Raw genomic sequence first — 19,230 nt, 5'->3', positions numbered from 1 at the left:
TAATAGCTACTTTTGTTCTCTAAACATTATCTACCTTGCCAAATATACTTTGCCCGCCGCAATCCCATGAGAGCAATCTCCCAAATGAATTGGGGCCCACTTTCACATTCTGCGACTTTACAACTCCATTAAGCTGATTATACACCATTAGATAATTTTTTTGTTCTACCTGGGGCTCCACCCATGCTAAACAGCACGGATCTCCGGCTGCAGCTATTATATTCTGACGGTGGGCACCCTCTGCTGTCAGGAGTCTTACCAGTCAATGCAACTGATTGGTGGCAGTTACTGTTCAGCTGAAACTTTTCAGCCCAGCTCCTTCAACAAAAGCTGATTCAGTAATCAATGTTTGTTTAACCAACAGGGCCACCCACGGTAGGAATTCTGCCTTAAACCCTTCAATAAGGTCCCCTGTACAGCCACTAACCGAATTTACACTTGCCTTGTAAGTGTGAATCTGATTGTGAGATATTAATATATAAATTGCATTGCACAGTCTTACGTTAAGGGCTCCTTCACACTTTCCACTGTGTTAAGGCAGCCAATTCATTTTGAATGGATGCACGGCACACTTCAATGGATGATAAAACGTAGCTGTAATGCAGTGTGGTATGCATGCATCATAATACACTGCAGTCTTGGTGCACTGCCAGCTTTTGTACTTGTGCACTGGATGCCCTTCTAAATGAATGGCACCACACCGCATAAAGTGCTATACAATAACATGCGTGGTAACCAAAACACATAAGTTTGAAGCCAGCCTAAAGTGCAGTGGTGTAGCTATCGCCATAGCGACCCAGGTGGCCGGTATGGGGCTCGGGGCACAGGGGGGCCTCGATAGGACGAGGAACAAACGAAGTAAACGAGGTTACTAGGAAGCAGTGGGATCCTGCTTGAGCCACCAAGCACCTTAGCAACCAATAGGGCACATCTGTGCTGCATGCTGCAACTTTGCATTCTTGTGTAGCGCTCACCCCCGAAGGAGCCGCTGTATATGAATTGAGGTTCTCCTGCCTGTTTGCTCCAGCCACCGGCCCTCTTTGATCAGCAACAGCACACCGACACTCACGGACAGAATGGACTCCAGTCTAATGGTCTTTTTAATATTTATTTGCCAAGAGTAACAGGAGAGAGAGGGTTTAGGATCTGTTGGATGCCCTGGTGGATTCTTCAGAGGACTGATTCCTCCTCTAGCAACCGCTAAGGCCCATAGCAAAGGTATCCGGTCAGAGTGACCAATGGTTTCTTTAACAATACTGCGAACAACCAGGATGGTCCAGTAACTTATAGGAGAAAGGTAGCTATCTCTGGACTCAGGTAAGAACTGCTGGCTTCTTCTATAACAGACTTCTGGAATAGGGTGAGGGATCTCTCTTGCAGGTCCCAGACGTTCGCTCTCACTAGCTCCTCTGCGGCACCTCTCAACAAGAAGACTCCACCTCCAGCCCAGCTTCCATCAGGTCTTTTCCTCAGAAGTATCTGGAATCTCTGTGCCCTCAGCATCTGCCACTTGCCGATGCGCACTCCAGATTAGTAGTAGTTTCCTCTAGAACAAGGCTCCCAACACCTGCCACGTGTGTGTGGCCCAAGCAAAGTACCTATGGTGTCCTAGGCCTCTAGGTCCCCAGCACCTGCCATGTGCTGAGGCCCAGGCCATTCATCTGTATCACAGAGACCTCCTAGGGAGAGGCCCCAGGGGGGGAAGAGACCTCAGCACAGTGTCCCCAGACCTTTTATCACCTGCCCTCAACCATACCTCTGAGTCATCCTGCTCAGCGATTGGTCAGGGTCAGGTGCATAGTCATAGTCTGAGGATGGATCCTCCCTCACTGTATGCCAAGGCTCCCTTTTGCTCAGCAACAGGAGGAGCAATTGATCCAGCAGACTCAGGGACACCTATAGAATGCAGAGTTCTGAATAATCAGTATCTAGACTGGTTACAGTCCAGATATTCACTAGGTTTAGTAGTGACATTTTAGAGGGCGCTACACTTGCAGTGTAAATAACACAAAAATGTACGCAGCTGAGTGCAGCTCCAGATTACAGAGCTATGCGAAGGTGTGTGCATGGCCCCATAGCATATCATGCAACTGTGTTCAGATCCGTTAAAAAAAAAAAAAAACCACGTACATACTACAGATCTAAACTCAGCATAATTTGTGTCATTGTGGCTGGCTGAATACCAAGTTTTTGCTGCCCCAGAAAAGAAGAGCTGTGATTTTAGTGCCTCTGGTGTGAAATTTCAAAAGGTATTTCACCACAGTTCCTATAGCTACAGAGGTGATTAAGGGCTTGTTTTAATGTGCCTTTACTGCTTGTTCAGAATATGAACATACTTTCGTGTACATAGTCCGGGCACAGGTTCACTTCCACTACATTTCCACACCATGCTGCCCCTCTTAAATGTCTATCTTTTCCTGTTTGGCTTTCTTGAATTAAAGACCACCATACATACATATCAGACTTTTACATACGGATATACAAACTTTATCTGGTTCCTTTGTTGTACTGAAAAGTTGTACTGCGGAGAACAGATCCTTATACACAGCTTCCCATAATGGTTTTTACTATTATTTATTCTTAAACAATCACTGATATTTCACCATTTTGATAAATGGCAAGGAGTTGAATCTCTTCAGGGACTCTGCTAGTCAGATCTTGGGCTTATCTCTCCCAACTTGGAGTATCAGTACTTCTGCTTTATTTTTGTAGAATAAAACAAAAGAAAAATTGAACAAGATCCAAATCGTACAGTATTAGCCAAGGCATGGGAGCAAAGCTATGAACACAAACACATAGATCTTACTTATGTTTCCAAATGGTAATAAGGAGGTGGGATATTCCACTTTCCAGCATCAACCCAAAACAAAAATATTAGTATTGGGTAAGTTGACCCTTTAATCTTCCTCATTATACCCATTTGTCTTTTTTACAGTTTGGTTTCCTAAATTTCAGGGGCTTGGCATTTTGCGTATGTTCTCATGCCACTGAAGTCACAGAGAAGTGGAAATCTCAAAGTGTTTGTTTCCTTGGCCTTTATGTCACAAAGTCAGTGGTACAGGGGTACTCATGTGTTTCCTGGTCTTGATTACATTGTCTGGGGAGGGTGCGGTGTGCTGCACTGACAGCTCTGTCCGTCCGCCTGGCGGGCCCTGGCACGAGGCAGGAAGCGCAGAAAGCTGTGTAACCTCTGCAACTGCTACTATTATTGTGCTGGACTTGTGTGCTGCTTGCTGGACAATATAAAGACGTAGAGTCCCCTTCTATGTATAATGCCCACTTGCCCAAAACCACCATGCTGCTTCACTTCACACTGTTTGTATCAGTGTTATCTTCAAATAAGTATCCAGGTACAGACGAGTTATACAAATTACACTCGTTCTGAGCCATTGTATAAAGTAAACCTAAGTGAACAGTAGTGTATGATGGGGGGGGGGGGGGGGGGAGGAGTAAGCAATAAGGAGATGCATTGTCTGTAATGCAGGCTACTCTGACAGATTGAGCGCCCTGCCTATACTGCCTGCATAGTTCTGGCACCAATGGGCAGGGTACCACTGTCAGTGGACCAGTGGAGCTTCTCCTCTCTTACAGGTAAGTAACCGCTGGCATCACTGATCTTTTTAAATGTCTGTAAAAAAGCATTCTTCCAATTGCCCCCCATTGTAAATGGCATTTTTTCTTCCACCTGACCCTCCCAATATAAGGGACATTCTTCCTCCCACTGACCCCCCCCCCGCCCCCCACGTAAGGGGGCCCTTCTCTGACTGACCAGCTATATATGGGGGCTCTTCATCCACCGACCACCAATGTAAGGGGACATTTTTCCTCACACTGCCCCCCAAATATAAGGTGCATTCTTCCTCAGACTGACCCCCAAATGTAAGGGGTATTCCTTCTCACACTGACCCCCCAATATTATGGGGCATTCTTGCTCACACTGACTCCCCCAATAAGTGTAAACTCCCCGTCATCCAGCATCCACAGGGATTGGTAGATTCCAGATAAATGTAGTTGAGAGTTACTATTAAAAATACTGTAGGTCTAACTAATGCCATACCCCATACTATACCATATCATACCATAAACTCTGTAGGATAAGAGAAAGGTGTAATGTATAACTCCTGGTAGATATAAACTCTGTAAGACTATATTATTTCATATGTTAGAAATGAGAAAGAAAGGAGTTAAACATTGCTGGGGTCCTATCCTAAATCCATTCACTGTTACTGTTTCATCCCACCCACTAAACTAATAAAACTAATAAAATCTCCTTACACGCAAGCCCGCCTCCTGTAATCATGAAAAGCAGGAAATGAAGTTATATGTCAGGAAATAGCAGACCTGCAATTGCCCTTCTCTAAGCATGGGAGGTGGCCAAATAGGAGAGAAAATGAGAAGATGCTCTCTTCCATATTTGTTAGGAGCATCATTGGTGCAGAGGCACTCGGCACAGATGTGGCATCTCAGGGAATAAAGGAAGCCTCTTCTTACTGTTATACAGCTTATGTGATCACCGTCTTGAAATGATTGCAGCCAAGAAAAGAGTGCAGTCATTTTTAAAGTGACACTATGGATAGAAATATGGAAGCTTTCATTGTTGACTTTTCTTTTAAGGAACAAGCATTGTGTTGACATCTTAATGATGGCTTTTCTATCTAGTGAGTATGTGACTCAAGTGGTAAACCCCATATCAGGATGACGTCCCTGGAACAAATACCACCCAACCTTCTAGCACAATGTATTTAGGCAATGGACACACGCTGCCACACCCACAGCTATGAGGATAATTAAAGTGACACTAAACTCAGGGGTTAAATCTTAAAAATGCATTCAAGTACCTTAACTATTAACAAAAATGTATCTTATTTGGGTATCATGTATCTCTGAATTCATGCTGACACTGTCCTTCCTTCTGGAGGGTGGTTACTTTTCTTCCCCATGGTACCTGTGTGTGTTGTAAGGTAGCCACCGCTGCAAGTTCGCTCTGGTGATGGACTCACATCACGGAATCTCACGTTTAGTTTACTAACTTGTATTGAGATTGTAGTCTATAACAGGAGGGCCCTTGGAGCGGTGACTACTTTACTACACACACAGGGACCATGGGGAAGAAAAGTAGCCACCCTCCAGAAGGAAGGACAGTGTCAGCACCAATTCAGAGATGATTTGAGGATCTACAGCTGAGTAATACCCAAATAAGCTAAATTTTTGTTAATAGTTAAGGTACTTGAACGCATAATTTTGCGTTTCTGTACAGAGTATTTGTGGAAATTGTAGTCCCCTATAGCCGTTACCATTCTGCATTTCTGTATAGAGTATTGGTGGAGGTTGTAGTCCCATATAGCCGTTACCATTCTGCATTTCTGTAGAGAGGATTGCTGGAAGTTGTAGTCCCCTATGGCCGTTATCATTCTGCGTTTCTGTACCGAATACTGCTGGAAGTTGTAGTCCTCTATAGCCGTTATAGTAAACACTGTCCTGTATTGGAGGACCCTAAAAAGATGCATTCAGAATTTGAATACACCTGAAATATCAGATGCATCAACATTTTGGAATGGCAACAATAATGAATTCCAATGCATTGAATTTTTGTATAACGATAATTGGGATGCATCCGAATGTCATTTAGAATGAACTGTGTTGTTAAAGTGACAATAAAAAAACAGCGCTTCCCCCACACCATACCAGGCCACATGCCCTAAACATGGGGAGGGTACCCCCTGGCAAAGTATGTTGATGAGGACAAGGGCCTCTACCCCACATCCCTGGCCCAGTGGTTGCTGGGGTCTTTTCTGAATCTGGGTGCCCCCTTTCAGTCCCTGACAGCTCTCGGTCCCCTAATGGAATGCAAACAAAGGGGTGGAACAAGTTCTGTGACACCATAACTCACTCCGCTCCTTTGTTTACATTCAGGAGCAGAGCTCTCATTAGCAGTGAGGGTTCATCTGGTTCCGATGTGGCGTCAGGGATATTTATTTTTTTCATCGAGTTGGTGAGCGGCGGGCATCATGTTTGACTAGGATCTACATCACTGGGCAACTTGATTGATGATGGATTTACATCAGAGGCCTTTTTGGTTTTTTTTTTTTAGTAAAGGACTTGTCAAAACTGTGTGCTGTGTTTATTTATTAATAAAGGACTTTACAAGCCGGTGTGGTGTGTGTATTTTGACAACTTTACTGTTTATTTAGTGACTGAGTATGGGTAACAACTACTTCTTAATCATTCATAAGGGGAGGGGGGTGGCCGGCATCTGGGTGCCTCGTTTATGAAAGGGGGCACCCAAATTCAGATAAGTCCAACTGTCCACAGACTCCCACAACCATCATTTAACAACATTAGTTCACTCTTAATGACATTCAGACAAAATTCAGATATGTTCAAATTCGTTATTTATTTCATTCTCACGCATCCGAATGTCCGAAATTGCCGATTTTTGTCCGAATGTTATTTCAGACAAGAACGAATGCACATGTCTATGGAACACGTCGTTTTTTTGGAAATTTTTAGACTAACATTAGAGTAGCAGGTACCACATCCCACGCTTTATAGCCAATGTTATATATTCTGTAACATCAACAATGTCACACAAATCTTTAGGGAAGAATGGGCAGAGGTGGTACATACCTAACCCAAAAGATGTCTCAAATATTCAAAGATTTAGAGTTTTGATGCCTGCTCAACAAATCATTCTAACTACCTTCACAGGTCACGCATACATTGCACAAACCATGTATTTCTTGTCCCAATCAACATTTCTAACACTTCCCGTGACATTTAAAGGCATTGCTGTCAGCATTTCAAGACACTGCGCAGTATTTGAGCCTGTTGAGTTGTAGCATGAAGAGCGGTTAGTTTTACACTGATACAGTGGAGGAATGCACACAGCTTTCCAATTGTTCTCTATCAATGAAACAGGCATTTCAAACTTGCAAGCTGTGTATCTCAATGTATATCAGGAAATATTACATAAGAGACTTTTTATGCTATTCTTGTTGATAGGACTAAAGAATAACAACATGGCCACGCACGGGAATTTTGTGCTCTGGTGATGACCTTGTACCAATTATGTGTCATGGGGAACAGGATATTTTTTTTTATTTTTTACGACACTGCCTGATTTTACCTCTTATCTCCTGACCCGGCCTCTGTCTTTTATTCAATGGGAATTTGTTTACCAACTTGAGATTCTTTTAAACTCTATCCCCCACTGTCTATCACCTGTCTTGCTCTAACCACCCCAATCCCCTTTGTCTTTCTGAGACTGTAATGCTGAGATTTGTCTGTGTTTGCTGATAACACAACTGCCCTTACAGGAATATGATAAAACACTAGAAGATGGATGTGAATGGCAGCCAGCAACATTGTCCTATTAGAATGGTGCAGAATGTAACAGAAATGTGTAAAGTTGTATAATGTGTTGAGAAAGTAATGGAGCATTTTACTACATTACAACTGTAAAATTGACACAATTGTTTGTGGTTATTGCTATATGTTTGTGATCCCTATTAGCAAAGTAGAAAGTTAATAAAATAGAGTGGCTTGATTGTTTCATTTCTAAAATCTTTTCCAGTTAACCAATTTCTCAATAACTCTACCACCAGCCAACGAAACAAAGTAATAAAAGTAGGGCCCAACTCCAGTCATTTGCGGGGCGAACAGCCGGGCTTCGGCAGGTCGTTCACTCCACTTCGGCTTAGTCGAGTAGCAGCATATGCCTTTGGCTCGGCTGAGCCGCTCGGCCACCTTTGGCTGCTGTACGGCCTATTGTGGTGCCGGTCTCGTGCCCACTCCAAGGCTGTATTCAAGGTGAGGAGCTGCCTCAAGCTGTGCCTGCACAAGAAATCAGGAGGAGGAGGAGACGTGGGACCTGGCAGGCAGTGTCAAAGACAGCTACTGCCTGGTCCCCGGAAGGCTGCCTCAGGACCCCACAAGGGTCCACAAGGGATCTGAGGCAGCCAATCTGATTTAAAAATGTAAAGGGCCAGCTTTGGGGCATTTTCACCAGTACAAGTACTGGTGAAAATGCCCTGTATCTGCCTCAATACCGATACTAGTATCGGTATCGGGACATCCCTACCATCAGCTATTCCCAGCAATACTTTATACAGCAATGCAGAATGGAAAATGGCTATATAAAGGACTACAAATCCCAGCAAAACATTATACAGCAATGCCGAATGGCAACTGGGTATAGAGGACTACAAATGCAAGCAAAACATTATACAGCAATGCCGAATGTCAACTGGCTGTAAAGGACTACAAATGCAAGCAAAACATTATACAGCAATGCCGAATGGCAACTGGCTATAGAGGACTACACATGCAAGCAAAACATTATACAGCAATACTGAATGGCAACTGGCTATAGAGGACTACAAATGCAAGCAAAACATTATACAGCAATTCAGAAAACTATCAGCTATAGAGAACGATAAATCCCAGCAATAGTACATTATACATCAATGCAGAATACTAGTATTATTCTGCGTTGCTGAGTAATATGAAGCTATATACTCTGTGCTGCTTTGGGGTTCGGGCCTGATGTCTGCAGTGGAGGGTCTCAAAAGGGCTGTGCAGGGTCTCAGGAGGGCTGTGCAGGGTCTCAGGAGGGCTGTGGAGGCTCTTATCAGCGAGTGTGGGCAGGAGAAGTGCTGTAAGCAGTGCCGCATGGTTCCCCAGGAAGGAGGAGGAAATGTGTGGGCTTGTGCTGTAAACAGGTGCTTCATGGTCCACAGGAAGGAGAACCCCAGCAAGCCTCAGGCAGCCGCTTCAGTTTAAAAATTTAAAGCGCCTTCATCAGCTTTTAGTATTGGGGCATTCTCACGAGTATGAGTAAAAAATGCTCAGTATCGGCACCAATACTAGTGCTAACTTAATTAATACATCATTAAATGTTTTATTTTAAATTCAAGGATTGTGGGTACCTGAATTTGACCTGGTGTCACTCTCTTGCACTCTCTCAGCAAGGACTGAGTTTGAGGCAAAGAAGAACCTCAAAGAACCCGTTTATGTGCTGACAAGTACAATACTGAAAAGAAAAGAAATCAGAGTGACATGGAGATGACATCGTCACTGAACTGCTTCCCCTTTAACTGTCCAGTAACAGCCTGGGCTCAGAGGAACTGTGTTAATTGTTGCTGGCCATCAGATTGAGGACATCTTTGGCAGAAAAAAAGTACTGCAGAGGATAGTTTGGGATTGAAAATGAATATTTCAACAAACACTGATTTTTTTTTGTATATCTTCATGTGCTATTTATTTTTATTGTGTTGTTTTTGGCTGGAGTCTAGCCCAGGCCTTGTACTCTTTAGTCGTTGGTTGCTAGGACTGCTGGCATCCTAGCAAACATTAACATCAGGGGTCCTCCTCCTCAGCAGTCATTGCGAAATGTGTTCCCCGCCCCCGGCTTTACAGGGGGACAGAAGAGTATCTTCTTACATCCTCTCACACAGCCTGCTCCACCTCCTGGCTCCAACCTCTGGCCTCACACAAAAAAAGAAAATAATGAATGTGGGGACAATAATATAAAGGGGCACTTTAAAGGGGACAAACAATGTTAGGGGGCACTGTAATGGGGAAAACTAATTATTGCCCCTTACATTGGTTGTCCCTATCAGAGTGCCCCCTTACATTAACTATAAAAATAAGGGGCACTCTGATTTTTTTTCACCTAACTTTATTGCTATCACACAGGAGCTAACAAGTCACTGTGTGATAGCATTTGGAGGTGACAGGTTCTCTTTATTGACCCTGCCAGCTCCAATACAGAAGTTCTAGCACAGCACTGTGCTGGAAGTCCTGTGACAGCTGAGAGGGGAAGACTGCTCTCCCCTCTCACTATATACAAGGAGCTGCAGGGTTACTTTTAACCCTGCCGCTCTGCTTACAGCTCTCCATTCTGAAGGCGGCGGCGAGGACGGAGCCGGGAGGACGCAGCATGGAGAGAGGTAAGTACAGTGGAGGGAGGGGGGCGGCGGGGGGAGGATGGACCGGCAGTCTAATTACAAGTTATCTCGGCCACATCGCCGAGATTACTTGTAAAGAAACAGGTGATTTCTCCTATTCTACATTTAGCTCTGCTTGTTCAAAGCAAAGCTAAATGTAGAAAACAAAATACCGCCCGGCGCCCGGAACTCCATATTCCGGGCGTCTGGCGACTTCAAACCTGTGCCGCCCCTCTGCTTAGTGCCACCCTCGGTGGCCTAGCCTTGAATCCGGCCCTGGTGGCAGGCAGGGCCAGTGCTAGACTATTTTTGCGCCCTAGGCGAGACCAGCTACTTTCTCTTTCAGGTCCGCTTCTCTGCTCAGTGGGCGGGGTTTCAATAGCCAACCTCCTACTGGTTATTGCAAATTGCAACAGCCAATAGCAGTCTGGCTATTGCTCCCAGATGCTTACATTCACCTGTCAGTTTCTCATACGAAACTTATTTTAGCACTTTGCTTTCAGGATGTAAAAAGGAGGTATATATTCCTAAGGCTGGATTAATGGCTTTTGTGGTAACACACATAGCATACATTGATGCATTGTGGTGCCAATTTTTTGTTGCTGCATTGCAGTGCCATTTATTTTTGTCCCCCAGAGAGAACAAATTCTGGAGAGAGAGCAAACCTCATCTAAGGTCCCTGAGTCATCATGTTCTACACAGTGTATAGAATGAGAGGACACAGAGGGACATACCATAGCTGCAAGCGGAGAAGGAGACAGGCAGTAGGGAGAGCTGTCACAGCAATGCTGGATCCAAGGTTCAGGTGACTATAACTTTGTTATTTTTGTACCAGGCTCTTCCTGGAGTTCTGCTTTAAAAAATATATCTTTTTAAAGCAGAACTCTTTGCACTGGGGCAGCACTAGCCGCCATTTCTAGTGTGATCATTGTAGTTTTCCTTTCAAATGTGTATTTTATTCATTGGCTAGTGACAAGAGAAGTGTGTTTTGTAATGTCATATCTTTCTGTAGTGTAACGTTGTCACCTAACCTGAGTTTGATGTGCCGAGACCTAGACGGACATAGTGGTGCCAGGTATTCTGGCTGGTCCAATGTATATACCACTGCGCTGCTTACCGGTCTTGCCCTTAGAAATGGGTGCTGAAGTGGCTGTCATAATGAGCCTGATGAAGGGACCCCGAGTGGCCCCAAAAGTTTGCTTTCTTTGTGACATGATGTGCATGCATTAACAAAGATGCTTTTCAAATACTTTATTCCGGTGTGCTGGTGACAGTAGCTCATCTGTTGGGTATTCTTACTAAATACAGCCCTATATATATTTCCCCCAAACTATTTCCACAATACACCATCACTTATTAAGTCTGACCATACACTGCTTTATTTTTCTCATTCAACCCGCGGGCTGAGCGTGAAAAAAAGAGCAGAGTCCTCCATCAACCCTTAGGAGTGTGTGGATGGAGGAATCCCGCTGTATGCCAGCTCCTCTGATCAGCTGATCAAGGGATGCCAACTGAAAGGGTGCCGAAAAGCGCCACACATTGTGCGAATTTTGGTCGGTTCCTCAAAAAGTTTGCACAGTGTATGTGCACCCTGAGAAACTCTGGTAAAAGCTGCCCAATGACCCTGCCATGAGAAACATGGGGGATGCCATTGCCAGGCACTTCTTCTGAAATTGCTAGATGCCTGGCTGTCATGTTGATCCTCTGGCTTTAATACTTTGAGTCACTTAGCTGGAGCAAGCATGCAGAGAAAGGCTTCTAGGTCAGTGTCTAAGACAGTACTGAAGTCAGAAAGTCAGCAGCCAGGCAGCAAGCATTTTTAGAAGGTATAATTTAAAGGACCAAAGACTCATTTCACTTCATTGCAGTGCTTTGATCTTTTACAGCTCTGGGGCTAATGTTGTATTTGATTATTCAAATAGAATAAGTCCAGCAGCTTTGCAAAGTGTCTTAAAAGCAACCAGACTGGCAGAGCCCTACTGACCTGCTCGTGCACTGGGCAGGCGGGGGCGCGCCTGGCCTTGGCCGGACCAGAAGGGGGGGGGCGTGCCTAGGGGAGGGTGCTGTGCACGTTCACTGTCCCTGTCCCTATATGAAGCTGACGATGGCCGGGGAGAGGCAATTAGCCGGTGCAGTAAGAGAGTCCGGAAGATGGAATAGAGCAGCGGAGGGGCACAGAGGGCACACAGAGGATTGCTGCCAGCATAGGACATGTAGTGTGACAGGATATGACAGGTGCCAGGGTAGAGTCTCGGTTCAGAGGTGTGTCACCAGGAGAGCAGGCTGTACTTACCATCTGACACTGGCTGCCCTTCCCTCCTCCATGGGCACCTACCTCTCCATGTACCTGGACGAGTTCATTGACTGGAATCCCATTTCAACGTGAGCTTGTCATCCCTTGCTGGACACATCGCATAGATCTGCTGCTGCCAATAACTCCCTACAGAGCCAGGAGCACTTACCTGGACAGCAGGTGCCAACTTACCTGGTACATCTAGAAGAGCTACACACGTTATAGCAGGGACCTACCTGGATACTGCCTGGCCACATCTGCGAGCAAGCTGGGGTAGCCGATCGGCCAGGGCTGTGCCTCCCTGGGATGCCCGGCATGCAGTGACCAGACGGGAGATGCCATCAGGCCGGATCTTGGTGCTAGTCACCTGCTTGTGGCTCCTACTGGTCCCGGTCCAGTGCTGTGGACCTGGCCGGGGTCCAGTGGGTCGGCGCCGGTACATGCGCAAGCTGGTGCCCCTTCGCTATAAACAGTTCGTGCCCAACGTGCCGGAAAAGACCCTGGGTGCCAGCGGCAAGACCGAGGGCAAAATCCGCCGGGACTCGGAACGGTTCCGGGAGCTGGTGCTGAACTACAACCCCGACATCATCTTCAAGGATGAGGAGAACACCATGGCAGACCGGGTCATGACCGAGGTGGGTGCCACTTGGGGCTGACTGGCATCATCATGCCATTTGTTGTTACTAAACTTTGTGTTGTGAGTTTCTCTACTTAATGGAGAAGATCAATATCATCTATAGAGAGATCTTTGTGTCTTCAGCCTGTCATGGTTTCTGCCTTTCTCAACCAGGGTTCCTCCACAGGTTTTTAGGGGTTCCTTCAGGAGAGAGCAGTGACAAATTCATCTCCTTCCTACACTCACCACTGATGCACAGGGTTACCTCTACACTGACCACCTATGTACTGGGTTACCTCTACACTGACCACCTATGTACTGGGTTACCTCTACACTGACCACCTATGTACTGGGTTACCTCTACACTGACCACCTATGTACCGGGTTACTTCTACACTGACCACCTATGTACTGGGTTACCTCTACACTGACCACCTATGTACTGGGTTAGCTCTACACTGACCACCTATGTACTGGGTTACCTCTACACTGACCACCTATGTACTGGGTTACTTCTACACTGACCACTTATGTACTGGGCTACTTCTACACTGACCACCTATGTACTGGGTTACCTCTACACTGACCACCTATGTACTGGGTTACTTCTACACTGACCACCTATGTACTGGGTTACCTCTACACTGACCACCTATGTACAGGGTTACCTCTACACTGACCACTGATGTACAGGGTTACCTCTACACTGACCACCTATGTACTGGGTTACCTCTACACTTAACTCTACACTGACCACCTATGTACTGGGTTACCTCTACACTGACCACCTATGTAAGGGGCCACTTCTACACTGACCACCTATGTACTGGGTTACCTCTACACTGACCACCTATGTACTGGGTTAACTCTACACCCCAGATAGCAAGGATAACTTGCCACAAACTTGTGTCGGGGTTAAATTGTAATTTTGTTAACTTGCTGCACATATTCCTGGCAAGTTGTAGACTTGCAGAAGACTTGCAGCACAAGTTCTAGTTGATACTTTTTGAATTTGTAGCAAATTTGCTTGGCAAGTCTACAGCAAGAGTCCTGCAGGCCTTTGCAAGAGCTCTGCAAGCTCGCTGGTCTGGAGACTTGCAATGCAGACTTGCTGTAATTGTGCAACAAAATTGTGAAGCTTGGCAAGTCTGCAATAGTTTAGCAAGTCATTTTCAAACTTGCAGCACAATTTCTTGCTATCTGGGACTGACTGCTGTGCACGTTCACTGTCCCTGTCCCTATATGAAGCTGACGATGGCCGGGGAGAGGCAATTAGCCGGTGCAGTAAGAGAGTCCGGAAGATGGAATAGAGCAGCGGAGGGGCACAGAGGGCACACAGAGGATTGCTGCCAGCATAGGACATGTAGTGTGACAGGATATGACAGGTGCCAGGGTAGAGTCTCGGTTCAGAGGTGTGTCACCAGGAGAGCAGGCTGTACTTACCATCTGACACTGGCTGCCCTTCCCTCCTCCATGGGCACCTACCTCTCCATGTACCTGGACGAGTTCATTGACTGGAATCCCATTTCAACGTGAGCTTGTCATCCCTTGCTGGACACATCGCATAGATCTGCTGCTGCCAATAACTCCCTACAGAGCCAGGAGCACTTACCTGGACAGCAGGTGCCAACTTACCTGGTACATCTAGAAGAGCTACACACGTTATAGCAGGGACCTACCTGGATACTGCCTGGCCACATCTGCGAGCAAGCTGGGGTAGCCGATCGGCCAGGGCTGTGCCTCCCTGGGATGCCCGGCATGCAGTGACCAGACGGGAGATGCCATCAGGCCGGGTCTTGGTGCTAGTCACCTGCTTGTGGCTCCTACTGGTCCCGGTCCAGTGCTGTGGACCTGGCCGGGGTCCAGTGGGTCGGCGCCGGTACATGCGCAAGCTGGTGCCCCTTCGCTATAAACAGTTCGTGCCCAACGTGCCGGAAAAGACCCTGGGTGCCAGCGGCAAGACCGAGGGCAAAATCCGCCGGGACTCGGAACGGTTCCGGGAGCTGGTGCTGAACTACAACCCCGACATCATCTTCAAGGATGAGGAGAACACCATGGCAGACCGGGTCATGACCGAGGTGGGTGCCACTTGGGGCTGACTGGCATCATCATGCCATTTGTTGTTACTAAACTTTGTGTTGTGAGTTTCTCTACTTAATGGAGAAGATCAATATCATCTATAGAGAGATCTTTGTGTCTTCAGCCTGTCATGGTTTCTGCCTTTCTCAACCAGGGTTCCTCCACAGGTTTTTAGGGGTTCCTTCAGGAGAGAGCAGTGACAAATTCATCTCCTTCCTACACTCACCACTGATGCACAGGGTTACCTCTACACTGACCACCTATGTACTGGGTTACCTCTACACTGACCACCTATGTACTGGGTTACCTCTACACTGACCACCTATGTACTGGGTTACCTCTACACTGACCACCTATGTACTGGGTTACCTCTACACTGACCACCTATGTACTGGGTTACCTCTACACTAACCACCTATGTAAGGGGTCACTTCTACACTGACTACCTATGTACTGGGTTCCCTCTACACTAAACACCCATGTACTTCTCTACACTGACCACCTATGTACTGGGTTACCTCTACACTGACCACCTATGAACTGGGTTACCTCTACACTGACCACCTATGTACTGGGTTACCTCTACACTAACCACCTATGTAAGGGGTCACTTCTACACTGACTACCTATGTACTGGGTTACCTCTACACTGACCACCTATGTACTGGGTTACCTCTACACTAACCACCTGTGTAAGGGGTCACTTCTACACTGACCACCTATTTAAGGGGTCACTTCCACAATGAAAACCAATGGGGTTTCTCCCACACTGACCACCTATGTAATGTGTTACTACCACACTGACCAGCAATGTAAAAGGTCACTACCACACTGACCACCAATGGGGTTACTTCCACACTGGGCACCAGTATAAGCAGTGACTTGTACACTGACCACCTATGTAAGGGTTCACTTCCAAACTGACCACCAATGGGGTAATTTCATACTGACCAGTCATGTAAGGAGTCACTTCTACACTGACCAGCAATGTAAGGAGTCACTTCTACACTGACCAGCAATGTAAGGAGTCACTTCTACACTGACCAGCAATGTAAGGAGTCACTTCTACACTGACCAGCAATGTAAGGGGTCACTTCTACAATGACCACCAGTGAGATCACTTTCACACTGACCTCCAATGTAAGGGGTTTCCTCCACACTGACCACCAATGTAAAGGGTCACTACAATTTTCATTTTCTATGTTTCTTTTCTGGGCATTATGATTTATTTTGTCTCGTGATAATTTGTGAATATAATGTTATCATGTAAAAGTTGGTGGGGGTATTTTTCCTTTAAATTAATTTCTATTTAAAACTCTTTACAACTACTGATTACTCGAATGTACTACAAGTTGTAGGTATAATAATTTGGTGAGACCTGAAAGCTATTTCAAAGGTTCCTTCATGGTAAAAAAAAAGTTGAAGAGGCCGATGTATATAATGTTTCCTTGGACTTGTTAAGTATAGCAACTGGAAGTCCAAACTGATTCTTAATAAAAGCCAAAAATAGTTGGGACTGGCCATTGTTAGTCCTCTGATCTGTGGTGCTTCCATGAACCTTTCACTGGCGTTTTAGGTCTCAGTAGCCTTGCCTCAGTAGTGCCTCTAGGCACTTTTTACGAGATTATGGAGGTTAAGGGCTGTCTCACTGGATTATTGACACTTGATTTTGGTCTATTTTTTACTGTCCCCCGATTTGTACTTTTATACATTCAATTCAAATGTAAAATTCAATCAAATACTTTGAAAGTAAAAAAAATGCCAAAAATAAACTTTCCCTAATAAATGGAGGTCTCTTGAGACTGCGCTCTCCTTCCCCAGGTAATGAACCTTTATCCATAGACATAAAGTGCCCATTTTATTATATGATTTATTATGATTTATTATGAAATTAATATTTTCAAATAAGGTGTCTGTTTGCAGTTTGATGTCATTTATTCAGCTCAGATAATAAATCATTTGAATTTTTAGTAAAGCCGTGGTTGCGACAGACCGCTGTGACTGGAAAAATCAATGTGTTGAATTGGAATTTGTTTGGCCGTTTTCCATTTTTGCACGTTAACAATGATCACACATAATACACATTTCCTGTACCTGGGAGCAATGTTTCAGCAATATCTGATATCATCTCGTGTGTATTTTGCAAATGTAGAAATTCTCTGTAGAGGAAGTCGTTTATGTCGAACCTTTGTTCTAAAGTGGGCATGGAAAATGCAGTTTTATGTCTATAGTTACTTTAAATATATCCATATAAATCAGTATGATTGGTTGCCCAGGCCCAATGGTCAGCACTTCCATAAATTCAAACCCGAGTTCCTGTTTATTACTATGGAGAGGAGAATTGGAAGGAGCAAAAAAGATCAGGCGGGGGGCAGTATATATCAGGGATTGTATCCTGCCTGATCAATGGTCATCCTGCAGGTATCTGTCCGACTCAATACACATGAGATCATCTCATCAGTGTCTATTAACAGGGATATGGTTACAAATATTACTGCAGGGCTGGACAAATGCTAGGAGCCAGGTAACCAATGCACCTTACACATTACATCTGGCGCCTAACTGTTGAGGTTTTCTCTAGTGGTTGTCAATGAAGCTGACTCCTAAAAAAATCCTGCTGGCTCCTGGATTGGACAGACTGGCTCCTGAATTCCACATTCATTTGTCCACCCCTGTAAAATTACAGTGACTGTCAATGGTGTGGTTTTCTTTATTTGTTTATGATTTTTTCTTATGTTTATTTAGTCAGCATTCAAAATATTACTGTTGGCAGCTCAACACAGAGCGGTGCTGGATTAGTAGATTTGTTACATTTTCCTGCTTTCCTCCAGATAATACAATTGGTCATGAAGATGCAGGACATTAGTGTATTCAGTTTTTTCTTTTCTTTTTATGTTGTATATGTGTACTCTAACTTTATATAGCTGTCAGCCATTTCTGTGACATAGGACAAGAGGCAGGTGTTGTGAATTATTTTATGGCTACTTTGCTTTACAACAGAGTAGAAGCATGATAAGATTAAAGTGAATGCTCCAGAGGGTTCCATGAGTACACCTGACGTAAGGGCACCGCTCACCTTTAACTATCAGGATATTTTTAAAAATTGCTGATTCATCTGAAATAAATTATTTAAAGCAGGGGTGGACAAATGAGTATGGAATTTTGGAACCAGTCTCTCCAATTCAGGAGCCAGCAGGATTGTGTTCAGGAGTCAGCTCCATTGACAACAACTAGAGAAAACCTCAAAAGTTAAGCACCAGCTGTATAGTAATTTTAAAGGAGCATTGGCTACCTGGCTCCTGGGATTTGTCCAGCCCTGAATTGAAGTACCGTATATACTCGAGTATAAGCCGACCTGAATATAAGCCGAGGTACCTAATTTTACCACAAAGAACTGGGAAAAAATATTGACTCGAGTATAAGCCGAGGGTGGGAAATGAGGCAGCTACTGGTAAATGTACAAAATGAAGATAGATACCAATAAAATTACATGAATATTTATTTCAAAGAAAAACAATAACCTAGCTCTGTAAGTGGAAAAGGGGGTACAGGGCTACATATCATGTACTACGGATCATTTAACCCATTCATATTAGCAGAGGATAATTGTAAATCTATTGTTGCAGTGCATTCTATATGTAGTATATAGTACATGTACATATAGATCTTTCCTCAGTTCTCGAGACGCTGACTTGAGTATAAGCTGAGGGGGGGGGGGCAAAAACTCGGCTTATACTCCAGTATATACGGTATATGTCAAGCCAAACTTTTCTTCCAGTTTTGGACCGAGTGGGGAATGATAAGAACACCTGTAATTTTTAAGGAGCATTGGCGACCTGGCTCCTGGGATTTGTCCAGCCCGGAGCTAGGGGCATTGGTGACCTGGCTCCTGGGATTTGTCCAGCCCGGAGCTAGGGACATTGGTGACCTGGCTCCTGGGATTTGTCCAGCCCGGAGCTAGGGGCATTGGTGACCTGGCTCCTGGGATTTGTCCAGCCCGAAGGTAGGGGCATTGGTGACCTGGCTCCTGGGATTTGTCCAGCCATGAGCTAGGGACATTGGGGACCTGGCTTCTGGGATTTGTTTAGCCCTGAATTAAAGTATATGTCAAGTATATTCTAGTTTTGGACAGAGTGGGGAATAATAACACCTGCCATTTTTTACTGCTATCTGGTGCTCCATTAGAGAGATTTCCCCTCTCTTCCTGTCTTGCTGACAATGTTTTACCAGACAGGAAATAAGCAGCACTCTCCAAATGCAACACAGAAATAGAAATGCCATTTTCTTTAGTAGAG

General features: G+C 45.1%; 2 protein-coding genes across 4 annotated transcripts in view; both read left to right on the top strand.

The window, feature by feature from the left end:
* Positions 1 to 4,451, top strand: part of LMBR1L (limb development membrane protein 1 like) — a 72,591-nt gene extending 68,140 nt beyond the window's left edge. The window contains exon 18 of the mRNA XM_018561894.1: positions 4,439 to 4,451. The gene's annotated coding sequence lies outside the window, so the exon portion shown is untranslated. The remainder of the gene's footprint in view (positions 1 to 4,438) is intronic.
* Positions 4,452 to 12,505: 8,054 nt separating this feature from the next.
* The window catches only part of DHH (desert hedgehog), a 67,481-nt gene continuing 60,756 nt past the window's right edge, over positions 12,506 to 19,230 (top strand). Inside the window, exon 1 of one of the 3 annotated variants that reach the window (XM_018561883.1) lies at positions 12,506 to 12,875. In XM_018561883.1, the coding sequence (XP_018417385.1) occupies positions 12,576 to 12,875 (300 nt within the window). In that variant the 5' untranslated portion in view covers positions 12,506 to 12,575. Of the gene's footprint in view, positions 12,876 to 14,572; positions 14,935 to 19,230 lie in introns of those variants that run through there. The other 2 variants (XM_018561881.1, XM_018561882.1) reach the window with 2 other exon arrangements.

Source organism: Nanorana parkeri, unplaced genomic scaffold, assembly GCF_000935625.1.
Source record: "Nanorana parkeri isolate BGI_ZX_2015 unplaced genomic scaffold, ASM93562v1 scaffold549, whole genome shotgun sequence".
Taxonomy (NCBI): Eukaryota; Metazoa; Chordata; class Amphibia; order Anura; family Dicroglossidae; genus Nanorana; species Nanorana parkeri.
This window is presented reverse-complemented; position numbering and strand designations above follow the sequence as displayed.